The 16,905-nt window shown below is 37.7% G+C and overlaps 1 protein-coding gene across 2 annotated transcripts in view; it reads left to right on the top strand.

Annotated features, from left to right (window-relative positions):
• The window catches only part of LOC113533411 (membrane-associated guanylate kinase, WW and PDZ domain-containing protein 2), a 61,520-nt gene that overhangs the window by 18,569 nt on the left and 26,046 nt on the right, over positions 1-16,905 (top strand). For both annotated transcript variants that reach the window (XM_053236047.1, XM_053236046.1), the window contains exons 2-5: positions 913-1,202; positions 4,016-4,132; positions 12,932-13,051; positions 14,241-14,414. In XM_053236047.1, coding sequence (XP_053092022.1) covers positions 923-1,202; positions 4,016-4,132; positions 12,932-13,051; positions 14,241-14,414 — 691 coding nt within the window. In that variant the 5' untranslated portion in view covers positions 913-922. The remainder of the gene's footprint in view (positions 1-912; positions 1,203-4,015; positions 4,133-12,931; positions 13,052-14,240; positions 14,415-16,905) is intronic.

The following is a 16,905-nucleotide window of genomic DNA, read 5'->3' as shown; positions in this document are numbered from 1 at the left end:
GCAATTGCAGGTCACATTCTGCATGATAATTCTTGCATGTTATGTATGAAACTGGGGCGAGACTTTTAAAGCAATTTAAGCACCATGGATGCGACAAAATGAATGCACAGTGTGCATCTCTCCCTCACACATATGCATTTAAGAGCGATAATGCAAAAAGTGGGAAGAGAGCATAAATACATGCAGGAAATTTTAATCATCTGAATGCTCAGAAAAGACAACTTAAGTGTGTGCGTAAAAGAAGTCTGAACTTTCCTTGTGTAAATATTTTACTTAACATTTGTAATTAAGTCACCAACTGTACAGATGATGCACGTCAAAGCACACAGTTATCTCTTTCATTTAACAGCATTTGTTTTTCTTTGACCAGTATTGCATTCACAAAGATAAAAATATGACGTTGTCTTTTTAATCTGCTAAAAAACAAATGCATGGTCCTTACTGTAGTATTAAGGTCAAAATTTTGTTTTTTTGACAACTCTAAGACCAAGCTGAAGAGTAAATAATATAAACATGACCTTTATTTTTATTCTTAGTAGTATTCCTAAATTATAAATTATACAGCTTATGAGGAATAAAGTGCAGGCAGTGTTAATTCTACCCCATGCAGAGTGCACATCTGCTGAGTCGTCTGCCAAGCCCCAAACGTGCCTTTCAAAATGCATGCAAATGAGAGAGCTCTCCAAAGTCCTGCTCAGTGTTGACATTGACCCCATGGCTTATGTATTTTTATATAAAGGTTAGCTCACCTGGCTTTTGGCTTTATGATATTATTCTAAGATAGCAGGCTCTTCTTTATGGTTCATGGTCTAACCATAAATTAAATTATGTATTGAGGGAAACTAGCTAATTATATAGAGTCGAATATTGGATTTAAACACAAACTCTCTTTTTTCTCCCTTTTTCTCTCAGTTCATTTGCCATGGCTAAGGTGGTTGGGAAGAAGCTGCACTGGCGCTCCAAGGTGCAGGAGAGCTTCATTCCTCTTTTGGGCAGCTCGGGAGAACTGGGCGTGGCCATCGGTGGTGGCGCAGACTATGGCGAGTTTCCATTTGTCACAGCTGCGCCGGGAGGTGGGATCACAGTTGGCGAAATCATTTTGGAGATTGGAGGGACACCTGTTCTGGGGATGACCTTAGGTGACGTACGTGGAGTGCTCAACTCCTGTCCCCATCCTATTCGCATCAAGACTGTTACACCAGGTAGGGCCCAAATTACACGTTAATTGAACAACACGAATAATTAATTATTCATGCCAAAGTTTGCTGAACAGTTTTCTCTCATTGTTACCATGGAATAACATTTAACACAGCTTCTTAAATGTTCTAAACAATTAATAAATAATCGCTAGCTAACTTGAAATGCTGACCATGTGGTAATTAATACAAACAAACATGATTGCTATTGTTTGCTTTCAAAGCACGTCAGTTGAATTTGATTGCATTTTTGTCATGGCATTTTGTTTTATTTACTAGAAGTCCATCTTTGTATGTAGCTGGGAGTGTGAACTGACCATGATCAGCAGGATTTTGTCTTCATCTCACACCAATATTGTCTACTGTTCATTCTCTTGTAGCCACTGCTGCAACGGTTATGTTTGTGCAAAACAATATTTTACACCTGACCGTGACTCCCCGCTACCCTCTCAGCTTAGATTGATTACCAGCTCTTCCTCAGTAGTCCTCTTTATCTCTTTCTCTCTCTGAATAAATCTATCACCATCTCTCACCTCTCTAGCCCTTGGTCCAGGGTTTACGATTAGCTTGAGATGTACCACAAACTGTTGTATTTCTTATAAGGTTATACATAATAATCTAATCGCCGAGGCAGAGTGTACAGTATTTTGGAAATTAATAACTGACTGAGGAGCAAGCATCTATATGAGAGAGTTCAGCAATATCTCCAGAATGATTTGCGTTTCCCAAGTGACCGGAATGTGCTTATTGAAGTGAAAACATGGATTTTTCAGTATTTCAGTTTTCACTAGTACTCATATTTAGGTAATCTCACCAGGTGAAGCACATGCGGTCCATAAATGCTCTGCACAATTTAAAACCCTAATAATAAACATTGTGGCAAAATACTACTGATTCAGCCATATGGTGACAGGAAGCAGACATGCACAACATGTTTATACTGAGCCAGCAATATGTTAATTACGTAAGCTAAATTGCCTATCCAGTGCAAATGGTCATTAAATCACCTCTAATTAGCACTTACAACAATAAGCAATTATATAATATGCATATAGTCTTTATGTCCAAGGCTATCATTGTGTCAGGTTATCATCTAATCCTAAACTGCCAGAGGGAACTTTTTTTTTTTTTTGCTACATTTGGTTTGTCTATTTTTGTGTAGGGATCAATATGTATTGTCTCTACTGAAATTTATCTAACAGGCTTGTTTTTTAGTCACAGTAACAGAATTTGATTAAAATGCTTTCTGTTGCTGGTAGGTTTTATACACAGAAGATTTTGTCATTGGCTAATTAATAAGGTTGAATTTGAAGAGAACCAAGTTATAAGTTACACATTTAAATGTCAAGGAACGAGGGAACAGACAGCATATTTTAAGATTTTTTGCATGCGGGGGTGTGTGTGTCTGACTGATGTCAGTACTAATGTTCTCTTATGACTTTGAAATATGTTTTATTAGCAGAGCTTATGCTATCTCAGTGAGGGGCGGGGTTGTCTCATGCCGGGTGCTGTCTATCATTCTGACAGAGGGGAGAAGGATGCAGGCCATCGATAACAACCAAGTGGCTTGTCACAAGAGTCCATAAAGCACTGCAGTCCTAATGAATAGTTCAGAGAAACTGAGTAGAGTGGCTGAGTAGACTGTGTCCTTATTCCATTTATAGAAATGGACAAACATTTTAGTTCCCACACTGGCTAGGTAATGATAATACTATTTCTGTCATGTCGGTCATATTTGGCTCTGTTTTAAATGTTCCTCTCTATTCAGTAAGCTGTAATCTCTATCTGTTATCTGTAGCCTATGTGCTATTATTTCTTGATCTTCAGTAACCACTTTATCTTGGTAAGGGTTGCCATGGATCCAGAGCCTGGATAGCAGTCCATCTTAGGCCACCATGCGTTAACACAGTCACAATTTAAAGTAGCCAACCCACCTACCAGCGTGTTTTAGGGAGGTGGGTGGAAACTGGAGAACCTGGAGGTGGTCATGGGGGAGCACATGCAACACTCCACACTGACAGTAACTAAAACTCAGGATCGAATCAGGCTCTCTGGAGCTGTGAAGTGGAACTGTTACCCGCTGTGCCACCATGGTGCCCGTGTGCAATTACTATAGACAAGAATTTCGACACGTTTCTCAATATATTTGGAAAGGAAAATTTTCCACACAGCATTTGTAAGACTCTCTTTAATGCCCGTGGCATTCTTATTGTTATAGTGTAACATTTATAGATTAGAATTTTCATAATGTTGCCTAATAGAATTCAACAACTGCGCTTAGATTTCCATAGCAAGTAAGTTTCACACCAACTAGTTTTTCAGTCTCTCCAACTAATCCTTCCTCCATATTTTTCTCTTATTTCACTTTTTGCTTGTTTCTGTAAAAAACAACCACTACAACGAGGTGCTCATCCTGACAAAGTCACATGATAGACACCTCTCATGTTTATTTTCACAAAAATGCTTAGACATTTCTGCAGCTGAAAGATTGTGCAGTGTGTGAGCCTTGTCTGCGATCACACGCTGCATATGGCAAGTGATAAAAGTTGTATAGTATGAGCAGAACAGCAATTCATAGATTTTGAAAGTTGTGTAGTGTCCACTAGGACTGGGTGATATGATAATATAATATTGATGTTGTAAATATAAATTTGTGTCACAATACACTTTACTATGATATCGTGGCTATTGTGATATCTTTTCAGTAATTAAAATTTTTTTAAGTAATTACAAACTGACTGGAAGCAGCTGATGGGATGTTACATGTTACGGTTATGTACTACATATTTTGTATTTGTCTATCTCTCTCTCTTTTATAGACTCAACACTGTGTAAGGATCTGAGGTTGTATCTGAGTAAATGTTTCACACCTGGTTGCATGGACAGTCAACTTCAGCAAGTCATACGGGAAAATCTCTATCTGCGTGCAGTACCATGTGAGTCTCTCTCTCTCACTTTCTTTCTCTCTCGCTCTCACACACAGAAATATATAAATTACAGTGAAACCCTTGGATGCATGCAACCTGAACATGTCTTATAAGCATTCTTAAAAGGTGCCTTTGACTCAGCTCTGAAAGTCTGTTAAATACTTTTCATGTATTACATATATCTAATGCATATACACACACATTTTCATATATAATATCTAATGCATAGAATCTACAGGCTAGGAGAGTTTCTCCTTGAAACTAGTTTTAATTGGTGTGAGATCCGTTCTTCTGAAAGCTGCCACCGACACCTTTGCAGAAGTAACACCGTGCAAAGAGAGCAGGGAAGAGGAAGAAGTGGAGAGAAAGAGAGAGAGGAGAGGAAGAGAGAGAGTGAGTCAGAGCATTTTAAAAGTGAAGAGTAGCATCTAAAAGAGCTGGAGCTGATGATGTTTTTGGTTTTCATATTCCCTGTCGTTCTTTTTCACACTTGCTTGCCTTAAACTTTCTCTCTTTCACACTTTCAATTTTTCCCAGCACATCTCTCTCTCGTGCCTGTGATAAGCCTTGATTATCTTTTGGTTAATATTTTGACTTTTACATTTTTACATTAAGATGAGAGATAGATTTGGATTAGCTATTATTGATAATTCTCTAATTAAGTTTATGAGTCCTTTGAGCTCTCTCTCTCTCTCTCTCTCTCTCTCTCTCTTTCTCTCTCTCTCTCGCTCTCTCTCCCTCCCTCTCCCTCCCACTTGCTTTCATGTTTTCACGTTTATGTAAATTTTAGTGTATTACAAATCCTGGGATGGTTAGGGCTAAGCAACTGCTCAAACGACACTCATGTACACTGCATTAGTGCTTCTAGTCAGCAAGTGTTTAAAAGAGTAGTCTAGGACTTGCCCTGTCATTGGGAAATTGCGAGTTCAGGTTCCGATGATGCCACTGCCATCCATGGCCAGGAGTCCAAGAGAGCAAAACTGGTCATGCTCTTTCGGCCAGAGGGACGGCATCTCCTGTCAATGACAGTGACATTAACCAATCATGGGTGTCTATGAGTTCATGCAGAAGAGGGCAGATAGCGCTTTCCTCCGAGTGTGTTACCCTGCGCTGTGACACAGCATGAACAGCAGTTTGAAAAGATGCTGCTTGAAAGGAATGAAACGCTTGAAAAGATGCAGTTGGCTTGCTTCATATGTCTCAGGAAGTATGTGCTAGATGTCACTCTTGAGACTGGCCAATTTGCCAAAGGCGAGAACATGGGTAAAAAATCCCCCCCAAAAAGTCATAATAATCCACTGCATGAGTAGTGTATGTGATAATCACTGACAAAAATTTTAAAGGGAAAAGCTGTTCACGTGAAACTCTCTTATGATGGAAGTCTAAGGCCAGTTGTGGAATTCCATCAATAGACAAATATATAACCAAAGAATACAAGTTCAGAATTACTGCACAACCAATCCACAGCAACAAAAAAAGATCTTAGGATGAGATAGACATGAAAAAGTCACCACCAAAGTCAAAGTCACCAAAGCTACTGAAAATTGCTAAAGTATATTTTGTTCTCTTTTTTATATTTTTGGATTTTTCCAGCATTTTCTCCCCAGTTTGGTCTTGGCCAATTCCCACCCACCAGCCAGGTCTGCCCTATTACAACATAGCTACCAAACGGGGAGGGTGAAAGCTAACAAATACTTCCTCCAAGACACGTGAAGAAAGCCATATTTTCAAACTGCTGCTCCTCAGCATCACGGGGCATTAAAACACACTCAGAGGAAAGTGCTATCTACCCTCGTCCACATACATGCGCTCACATACACCCATGATTGGCTAGTGTTGCACTGATTGACAGGAGAGAGAGAGTATACCAGCCCTACCACCCAGAGAGCAAGGCCAATTTTTCTGTCTAGACTCTAGATCATTTGAACTTATGATCTCAAGATAACAGGGCAAAAGCTTTTCTGTTCGCCACTCTGAAGACACTAAAGCTGTTCTTATGGGTTTTCATCCAACTTTCAAACACTGGAGTAACACAGTAAAAAGTAATACTAGTTATTTCTACCTCTACTGAGGTTTTGAGGTATTCATCACAATCAGGTGAAAACTGAGGCACACTGATGTTTCCTTTTGTTGGTAATAACCTCAAATTTTTCCCTTTCAGAAAGAAGTCTCAGCATTGATGGGACAATTTCTAACAAAATACATGTATAAATGTTCATTGACTAACTCAATGACTTTTCTTAGACTGGCAGTATAAGTGAATTTCGATTAAACAGGCTCTCTCTCTTATTTTAAGTATTGGGAAACATATCAAAATTCTTGTCCATTGTAATTTCTCGTAAAGACTAGGTTCATAACTACTAGTAGAGGAGTAAAAAGTCAGGAGAGCTTACCTAGATGAAACATGGCAAAGGCGACCGAGGAGTAATGAGTGACTATCACTATCATTTTTAGTGAAACTTTTCATGTTAAAATGCACAAACAGTCCAACATGATCAACAGTAGAGAAACCTAGAGCGTGACTAAGAAAGAAGCTGTAGACTGGATGAATCCTTATTCATGTGAGAATTCAATAGGTTCATCTAATTTAAATGCTAGGTCAGGCCAAGAGCACTAGAATGCATTGAACTTTAATGATTTTACTACCTTTATTGAATTTTAAAGATGATTATTGATTACTTTCACTTTGTTCATTTTTATTTCAGGATAATTGCATAACTATCTGAACACAAAAAACTGAATGCTGTTGTAAATGTTCAGAGTATATACACAATGAGAGATTTGGAATTAAGTATGAAAAAATGAAGTCTGATCATAAGTCTCTTTTATCCTTACCTCCTTACCTTGCCTTGTCTGTGTGTGTGTGTGTGTGTGTGTGTGTGGGTAAGTCTATAAAGACCTGACTCCGGTAATCTCTGGTTTATGCTGTGAAGTAGGTCATTTTGCCCACTGTTTTCCAAGCCCTACATTTTTTTTTTGCTATGAACACACACACACACACACACACACACACACACACACACACACACACACACACACTGCTGGCATACTGATGTATACTTACAATTCTAAAGGTTCTTGCATAACTAAAAGTAAAACCTTATTAGATTTATTCAAAGAACTTCTTCACCAATGAGGTTTATTTTGCACAGCCTAAATTTCCCACAGTGTAGTTTATAAATGAATATGAAGACACAAAATGGAAAAAGCTCTGTATCTCTATCTGTTATTTGCCTCTCTTCCTACTTTATTTTCTTTGTAATCATCTCTTTCTCTACTTTTAACAATAAATCCAAGAATAATAAGCATTAATCTCATAAATCAAAGCAGATAATACAGGACCAAATCTCACACTGTAATTTCATATTCCTAAGGTCTTAACATACTCGATGTGTATGTGAATTGCCAACATCCAGACAAAAACACAAATGCATACGCTGAAGACACAGGTTGCACCGTCCTCGTTTTTGCTCCTTCAGGGGTCGTCGCTTTCAGTCTAAGCAGGGATGAAGCTGTGGTTGTGATGAAGCGAGGCAGATGTCTTTTTCACCAGCTGCATGCTTCAGCTCATGTATAGCATCTCTTTACACTGCTAAATTTAGTCTGGCAGGAAAAAAGCACTTGTTTCTGGGGATATGTATTTATTCACAGCTGCATGTTGGATTTTATTATGGAACTGATGGTCGAAATCAAATATGTTGCCTGTATCACAATGACACAACTGTAACTCTTATGTTAAAATGAACAAGTACAGATGTTAGCAGATGAGTACAGGCTTGTGAAGTACACATGAATCAGTATACTGCAAATATAGACAACCATACACAAACATATTCAACAATAGCTAATTTAACAGTGTGCATAGACCTTTAAACAGAGTAGTGCAGCTGAGTTTTTTTTTTTTTTTTTGTCAGGATGAACCAAAGGCAATATTTGTTTCCACTAAGCCAAGCAGACAGAAGGGCAGAGCTGCCTCAGGCTGGCTTCTCTGATCTGACTCGCCTTGGCTCGGGAAGATCAGTATAAACAAATTGGATGCAGTGCAGGGTGTGTTGCAGTAGACAGTGATAGGAGGGATAAAACCTGTAGTGCATTTCTTGTTTTAGAAGTATAATTAGGGAATAAAACACGACCTGATATGCTGTTATAGGGAAATATTCCATGACGGAGTAGCATGATGCAGCTTAATACAGAAAAGCAATTTTTAATTTATTAATGAATGACACGTCATGCTTTTTCACCATTTATAGTTAAAATTAATGCTGTGGAACGTTCACATACAAGTTAGTTCATGATACCACTTACATTATAGTGAAAATAAACAGTCGTTCCCTCACCAGCCTCTCTTTTTTCTCTCTCTTGAAATTAATAAGACAAAAAAAATCAGCTTGTCATGTTACTGAAAAACCACAGAGCACAATGACCTCTGTTCTGAAGACTTTGCTGTAGTGGAAAACTTAGTGGCACGAACAGTGGAGACTCCTTCCACAAATGTTAAATAAACATCTCCTTACAGAAAGCTTCACCATATCAACGTTTATATGTTTTTCTGTGTTAAATAACAACACAGGATTTTAATCTGTTTATTATTAAGAAACAGTAGAAAGATAGAAATAATAATGTATTAGAAAGAGTGCATTATACATAAACATTATACATACACAACCATTTGAATTATAATCATCACTACTGCCAGAGATTGTGTTAGAGAAAATTAATCAACACCTTCTGACCAATCCAATTCAACAGTACCATGGAACCATAACTATGTGTAATTAAGTAAAATGAAGAAGAATTCTAATTAAATTTTAGTTAATGTATGTTGGTCATGTAGGTCTATGTACTTATAAAGGCTGAAATAAACACAAAGGAGATGCTTCTTTCATTAATATCCACAGAAACCTTTGTGAGAGTAATGTTCAAATATTTATTATGCTACTAGGTGTTTGTGTGTGTGTGTGTGTGTGTGTGTGTTTCTATGTGAGTGACATTCGCTGGTTATCCTGTCTGGTCAGGTTATTCTAGAAAACAGTGTATAAGCAGTCTTATGTATCATGTTGCAAGATATGTTACATAAGGTTTGTATCACATAACTGCAGGTTGTTGCATTAAGTGCTGAATACCATTCCCAAGATTCATTAACCGGCCACACTATAGCTCTCATTAATCTATGGGTTGTCGATACTAAATGCTCGTGTAAAACATGTCAGTAAGCAGGTCATTAGTGTGTATACGGTATTTTCGTGTGAAGACATTTCCCTTCCCTGCTGTGCTTAATGGATAATTTAATTTTCCATCCCCCATCCTTCTCGCTGCATGTTTTGTTCATAAATTCTAACTTATTTCAGTTCTTTACAATGAATAAGAAGTGGATACATTAATGTAATTAGGGTTCATCCATTAAACCATTAAAGCAAAACCATGGAATAGGTTAATGAATAAGAGAGAGAGAGAGAGAGAGAGAGAGAGAGAGAGAGAGAGAAATGGTGCCTCACACATTACCAGCTACATGAAAGCAGGGCATAAGGATTATAAGCAAATTAAGTAACAGTGAGGCATTTATCAATAATGCATACAATGGAATTATATTGAAATGTGGCCTCCATGGTTACATGCTTAAATGACTCCATAGACAATAGATTGCACCTTCTGTTCAAATGCATTAGTTTTGTCTAATTGCGTTGTCGTGTCATTTAGCCCACAGTCTATATAAAGACAGAATGTTTTTGCTTTGTGTGCAAAGAGCATTTGGCCATTTCTTTTCACCCAAACAGGCACTGGTATCATCACTGTGTCCTTCATGTTTAACAAATACACAGATGAAGGAATTGAAATGAATATTCTTTCATAAAAGACTCATTGAAACATTTTCTTATTTTAGCTGGATCTGAGCACTTTGAATGTATGTTGGTGGGGCAGGATGACATTAGTAGTGATGTAGCCTCAAACAAAATGAAGCTGAGAGGCTATCACACATGACGTTTGCTTTAGGCTACTATCTAGTGAATTTTTAGAGTAACACTGTAATAGGCAATTGAGCCTTGAAAGCATACAGTCAACCAGCACACAATCTAACAGCTTGTTTTGAGTGGTTTTGGACGAACCTTTGTCCAACTGTGTTTGATACAGCAGGTGTGTTTTTGTATCATTATTATCACAGTATGCGAGACGAACGCAGAAAAGCAAATTTCCGTAACCAGTTTTGCCTGGTTTTCAGCCCAGCTACAAGATCAAAAAACACATAATAGACTTGAATTTTTGTTACAGTTTATTAGATTTTGGATATTTGCTTTAAAAAAGATCATGGCAGCTGTAAAGTATTTTTAAACTAGCCCAATCTGGCAACCCCATTAACTGTCCTGTCTACAGCTCCTCCCTTAAGCATTGGGCGGCATGATTCCTGCCCCAGTGGACTATTTATTGCTTGTTGCAACTCTATAGAACTCTACACAAACAAATCAGTGGAACATCGGCTTATATCTGTCAAATAGCAACATTTTTTTTAAATCGTTGGTCACTCAAAAGAGGAAATGTTGTGAATGAGGTCTTTATGAAGATTAACATTTGTTTAAAGGCTGAAAGACAAGCTGCCACTGAGCAAAATTTCAGCAAAATTTCTTTAACAACTACATCTCAAAAACCTGCACAAAAAGTTCAGCCAGTGGAAAAGAAAGTCTTTGCTTGTAAAAGGATTTCACCGTGGTGCACATGCATTTTTCTGATTTGTTGATTTAAAACTAGCCGAATTTGGTGTAAAGACTTTGGTAACCTTGCTGGCTGATACAAGGAGACTGTCTGAAGCACAGAACGCTTTATTTCACATTCTGCTGTATGCTAGTTGTGCTGTGAAAGTCACACAGCTCTCTGTAGCTCAAACATGCATTCGTTTGTTCTTCAGTTTCTGAATATGAACTTCCCAATCGCCTCTGTGATTGCATTAATCTGGATTGAATCAGGCTGTCTGAATGAAACAAAGAGTCTTTGCTGTATGTGTGCGCGTATTGTGGGTGTGTGTGTATTAGTGCCTCCTAGCATGCCAGCATATTAACTTGTGCAAAACAGTGTGATTAGGAGAAGCGTGTTGTTTTTTAAATCATCGTAAGTCCTCTCCTAACTTGAGATAAAGAGGAAGTTATTTTTTCAGAGGAGGGAAGGTGGGCTTGATTAAGTTTAAATGTTTATTACACCTCACATAATATATTTATGATGAAAAGCCTACTTTATTATGCAGTCTGTTGAATGTATTGTTTGTGACACAGACATATTGAATATGGATCCACAGGATAGTATTTTGAAGATTGCAGCTAAAGGGTTTTGATGACCACTAAGATTTTAATTAAAAGCTCTTTTCCACATTTATGCATTATCCGAGGATTAAGTCTTCAGTAATGTTATTTCCATTATAGCTCTAACTAGATGTTGTCATGGAGATCCTGTTAAAGCTTAAGTGCAAAGCTGTGTCATTCTTCTTTCCCGGGATGGCATTTTACTTTTGACCCTTGTAGCCACATCATGACTTATTGATAAAGCTACTAAATAATGATAATTAGAGACGTTTCTATTTTCTTGCATTCCATGAATCAATATTCAAGCAGACATTGTGCTTCTACATGAGAATGTCTTGTTGTGTACAGCTTTGAAGTGTCCAAGTCTTATCCACATACACACACACACACACACCCTTGGGGTTACTCAGATTATTGGACAGGCGACCCATCACAGAGCCCTTCCCCTTTTCTAATAGCTTCTGGACTTGTGATGATTGACATGTGGTGGGTGTGGTGAGAAGCAGCTTGGTCAAAGAACAAAACACACACACACACACACACACACACAAAACCTAATAAAGCTGAGAATGCAGCACCTCAGGGGCGAAGAGGACAAATAAAACTGAGATGATCAAGGGACTTAATTCGATTTTGAATTGTGAGGGATTGTGAGGGTGTGTGTGTGTATGTCAGACAGTAAGGAGGATAATGGAATGGAAGATTGATGGAGTGACAGTGTGTAACCGTTCAGACCCTGTAGAAGTCCGCTGAGATACGACAGGACGTGTCAGAATGTAGGTGTTTGAACAGCATGATCGGTCTGGACCATTTGCAGCATTGTCATTACAAGCGTGCTCACCTGACAATCACGGAAAGGAGTGTAGCAAATGCTGTAGGTAAAGAGGAATAAAATGATCGGCTCATCCTTAGAGTTTCCCTACATGTGCTCTTTTTGACAAATTGGCCTTTTTTTTAATTGTGTATTTAATGCTTCTAATTTGGTCTAGGAACATCTCTACACATTTAAACTCAATAAAAATGACAGGATCTATGCATATGCAAAATTATGAAACAGTCCTCCTGCTATTCCAAATAGCTAGCTAGCTGGTTTCGTTGCTAGCAAAATAGCTTGCGTTTTTCAAGTATCTAGGTCTTGCTTTTCATTCATTCAGATATCTTCAGAAACTGCTTTGTCCTGGTCAGTATTTTTATGGAAGTACTGAGAAAGTGCCTATTTCAAATGACATTAAGATCAATATAATTGAAACTATATAATCTGAATCAATATAACTGGAAGTATATGATTTGGATCAATATAATTGGAACGATATAACTGGAATCAGCAATTCAAGGAATTCAAGCAATAGAGAGCACCACACCATTTCAGGTCTTTGTATAGTGTAAATGTGGAGTTTAAGGAGGATTTCTCATCAAGAGAGGTGAGGAATGGATGAAGGCATAAATTGTTTATTGATTCACACACACACACTTTCTGTGGTCAGAATTTACTTTGCTCTTTTAAAAATATTATAAATTGTAGGTACGACCAGACAGCCTCGAGATGGCGAGATCTCAGGAGTGGATTATAACTTTGTGTCTGTTGAAGAGTTCTTCTCTCTAGAGGAGTCGGGAGCTCTGCTGGAGAGCGGCAAATTCAAAGGTCAGTCATTTTGATGTGACACCAACTTTAAAAACCGTACTAAAAGGACCTTTGCTGAAATAAAAAATCAGTGGATGAGTTTGTAGTGTTGCAAAAGAGACGTCATATGAGGTCTCTTGATACTGGCTTCAATCTGACCTTATATAATAAGCATGCCTACTTTATGCAGAAGTGACCCATGAATTAATCACACATTTCCATTTTCTCTCAGACTTCCTCCAGTGGTATATTTTTTTCATAGTAATGCATTGTTATATTATATTAATACATTGATAAATTTCTGCCACCACACATGCCACTACTCTGCAAAAACCTCAGTGTTGTATATGTCTAAACATCTATTTTCATCCACCCTGTGAAACTGCAGTACTACTATCACATCCTACAGCATTTTAATATTAGAGAGTAATATATATATAGCAATGAATTCTCAAGCCTTTAAGCAATTTAATATTCAGCACCGGTGTTATCGGCCATGTAACTCTCACAGGGAGTATAGGTGAGTTATGGCTCTCCGGGGCAGGATCACCTCCCTCTCCTGATTAAGAGAGTGAGATCTATTAGCATAAAAGATGCTGCAGCATTTACCCAGCACCATAAACGTCATTCTCACCTTGTCAGACCAGGCCGGGCCATGATTTATGCTTTGCTAGCAAGTTACTCTGTCAATAAATCATCAGCATTATGCAAGAGCACAAGAAGAACTGAATATGCATTTCAGTGAAGTCTTGGGATGAAAATACTATAAAACAGTACGGGACTGCTTTCACTGTGTTTTTGTTCTTTTTGGAGCATAATGGTTTTAGAAAAAAGTGCTACAGCCATACTTTTTTGTATTGATTAGCTAGTACTATAAATATCAGGTAACTTGAGTCTGCAAAAATAAGAAAAATCAGCCATGTTTCAATAAATGCATATTATGCGTGCTCTAAACCCTATCGCAAACATGATTATATGATATAAGAACTTGGGAACTTGCAGGTTCAGCATTTGTGTTTTGATATCGATCGAATGTATGATTATGTCATACACAGTCTTATTTGTTGTGCCCTATATATGTGCTTTTGAAAATGTTTATATTGATGCATGTTGTTATTGGCTAGAAGCCATTATAGTTCTGCAACTGTGTTAATGGTTCTAGTGGTAAATAAACCATATACACCTCTTCTCCACCTCCATTCTTCCTTAGGGAACTACTACGGAACCCCTCGACCAATCCACATCGGTCCTGACAGCCCCCCCATCACCTACCAGGAGCACTGCAAGCTTCTACGGAACTTCCGCACACGCAGCAAATCCCTGAGTAACCTGGAGAAAGCGGCAGAGGAAGGGTACAACAGTGAGGGAGACTCCGGGCTATCAGGTAGGGGAGGAAGGATGGAGAACAACACAGGATAATAGTGATAACTGTGTAATAATAAACTGTAGGGATCCCTGCGTTACAACTAATACCGCTCTTACTGCTAATAGTAGGAGTAGCATTATTAGCAGCCAGAGCCTCTTGGAGTCAGGATTGTAGATAAACTTTTATAGTAGAACTGGCTACAGTACAAGATTCTCTGTCTTTGAACTTTATTAGGTAAATTGAGTTGGTAAATACGAATTTCTCTATAATTCTCTCATTGAAATGTCATTCACATTCAAATGGTTCTAAAGCAAAGTACTTAGAACAAGGAATATTTGTCCAAAACAGGAGCATTCATGCAAGAATTTAAGTCCCGACATATTATCAGGGATGGAAAGTAACAAACTCCATGTACTCTTGTTACAGTACTTGGTTCACTTTAATGATACTTTTTTGAGTATATTTAATTCATAGTACTTTTAATTTTACTTGAGTTTTTTTTTTTAAATAAAATATTCAACTTCATTGCATTTGTTTTGATCACTTTCACAGAAAAAAAACAATTTGTTTATCCCCGGAAGACCATTAAAAGACAGCATGCGCAAATAATAATGTAAATAATTTCAATCACTATAAGGCAGGTTCCTGCAGAAAGTCTACACTTTCACGCCAGCAGCATCTAAGACTAAGCAATGACTGAATTAGTGGAGACATCCTTGGCCCAATTTAAATGATAGTGATCTGCAAATTTTGTGAGCCAAATCCCATGGAGATATCGGTATTTCACAGCTCAATATCCAACATGCGGAAACATAGACAAGTAGGAAAGCAATGCATTAAACTTAGGTAGCGATTGCCTGTTGTGTTAGCTACAGTCTATAGGTAGCACTTAGGGTAGTGTGTAAAGGGCATCTTTGCTAGATAGCTAATTATGTAGCTAGTAACATGCATTTTTAATTTACATGAGCTAGCTAGCTAGCAACCAATCCTAGTAAGCAAATGAAGCCCCAACAGCATTTGGCCAAGTTAGCTAGTTTATTTAAGTAGTTTTTCATCAGGTGACTTATCTACTCCTACTTGAGACCTTTCTTCACTACTTTTGCTCAAGTGAGTTATTACTACAGTAGCAGAACTTTTACACAAGTGAGTGTATTTTGTACTCTGTATATTACTCAGTCATTCACCTTAAAACGTATAAATCAGTAACTGCAGTGGGGAGCCAATAAAGAGCTAAAGCCTCTAAAGGCTGCCTAACTGACTGTTAATTACATGAAAAGCTTTGGCTTTGGAGTCTGCAGTAAGGTTTTGGCTTTCTGTGTTATACTAAAGTATACTAAAAAAATGTTGTAGTCACTTGGGTCCTATCACCAACAAAGTAAATAAATCCACATTGGTAAATTTATGTATAATGTGCATTTAAAAACACTCTGTCATTTTAACATGAGACTAAAGCAAGAAATATTAGTATTTTTTAATATTAGTAATATTTGTTGTAGTATTTTGCCTTAACTGTGGTAGTAAGTTTATGTATTACAGTTGTGCTAATCAGAACAACTACGTGTGAGTACAGAACCATCTGTGTTAATTAATTTCGATTTATTCCCAGAGTCATCTAGCATACTTGAAGTACCCATATAAAGCATAATATTTGTGTGTGTGTTTTGTGTGTGTGCATTTGGAGACTGGGTTATGTCTGTACTGGGAGCTTGCTAATTATCTTAGAATTGAGGGGGCAGCTTGCAGCTGTTCAGGTCCCAGCTGGGGATGCTTATGGTTTAAATTAATGAACCTGGAATAAATTTGATATCACTGGGCCATATTATTTGCGGCACGGCTTGGTTTTTCACCTTTTGTCTTAGGTAATAATGTTAAATTTTATGGACGCATAGATGTTCTACACTCTACTGTTGGCCAATTCAAAAGATTTTAACCTTAAGGAAAAAGAAGCATTATATAACAGAGTCCATATATGGTAGATGCAATAAATGTCATTCATAACTGAAAAGGAAAATGGGGTAGTGTCATAGTACTTCAGAGGAAAAGAAAGTTAACAAAACTCTTATTTGTTATGTCTAAAATAGTCCCCTACTTACTATTATGTGCGCTGGAAAAATCGGGACCACTACATAGTACACTACTATAGGGGAAATGGTGATTGAAGTAAATGATTTCATATGCTACATAACATGGGTTTAGTAGTCTTGTTCCATTGCTTAAAGATACACACCTAATTAGCTAATTATCTATCCACACAGTCATTTGACCTGTATCAAACCTAAGGACAATAAAGTAACAAAGCTATAAACTGTAGAAATGACATCACAAAACAATTAATCTGCTCTTTTCAATTGTAAAAGGTCTGAAGGGCCATTGCTGTAGTAACCAACAGTATTTATCAGAGAGGGATAAGGGGGTACGCTAATCAAACCAAACAACGCAGTGCATTATCCAGTGCATTGGGTATTTCATGGCTGCTAGGGTATACTGTTTGTACATTACCTATCATGGT

The sequence above is a fragment of the Pangasianodon hypophthalmus genome, chromosome 8, assembly GCF_027358585.1.
Source record: "Pangasianodon hypophthalmus isolate fPanHyp1 chromosome 8, fPanHyp1.pri, whole genome shotgun sequence".
In the NCBI taxonomy this organism is placed as follows: domain Eukaryota; kingdom Metazoa; phylum Chordata; class Actinopteri; order Siluriformes; family Pangasiidae; genus Pangasianodon; species Pangasianodon hypophthalmus.
This window is presented reverse-complemented; position numbering and strand designations above follow the sequence as displayed.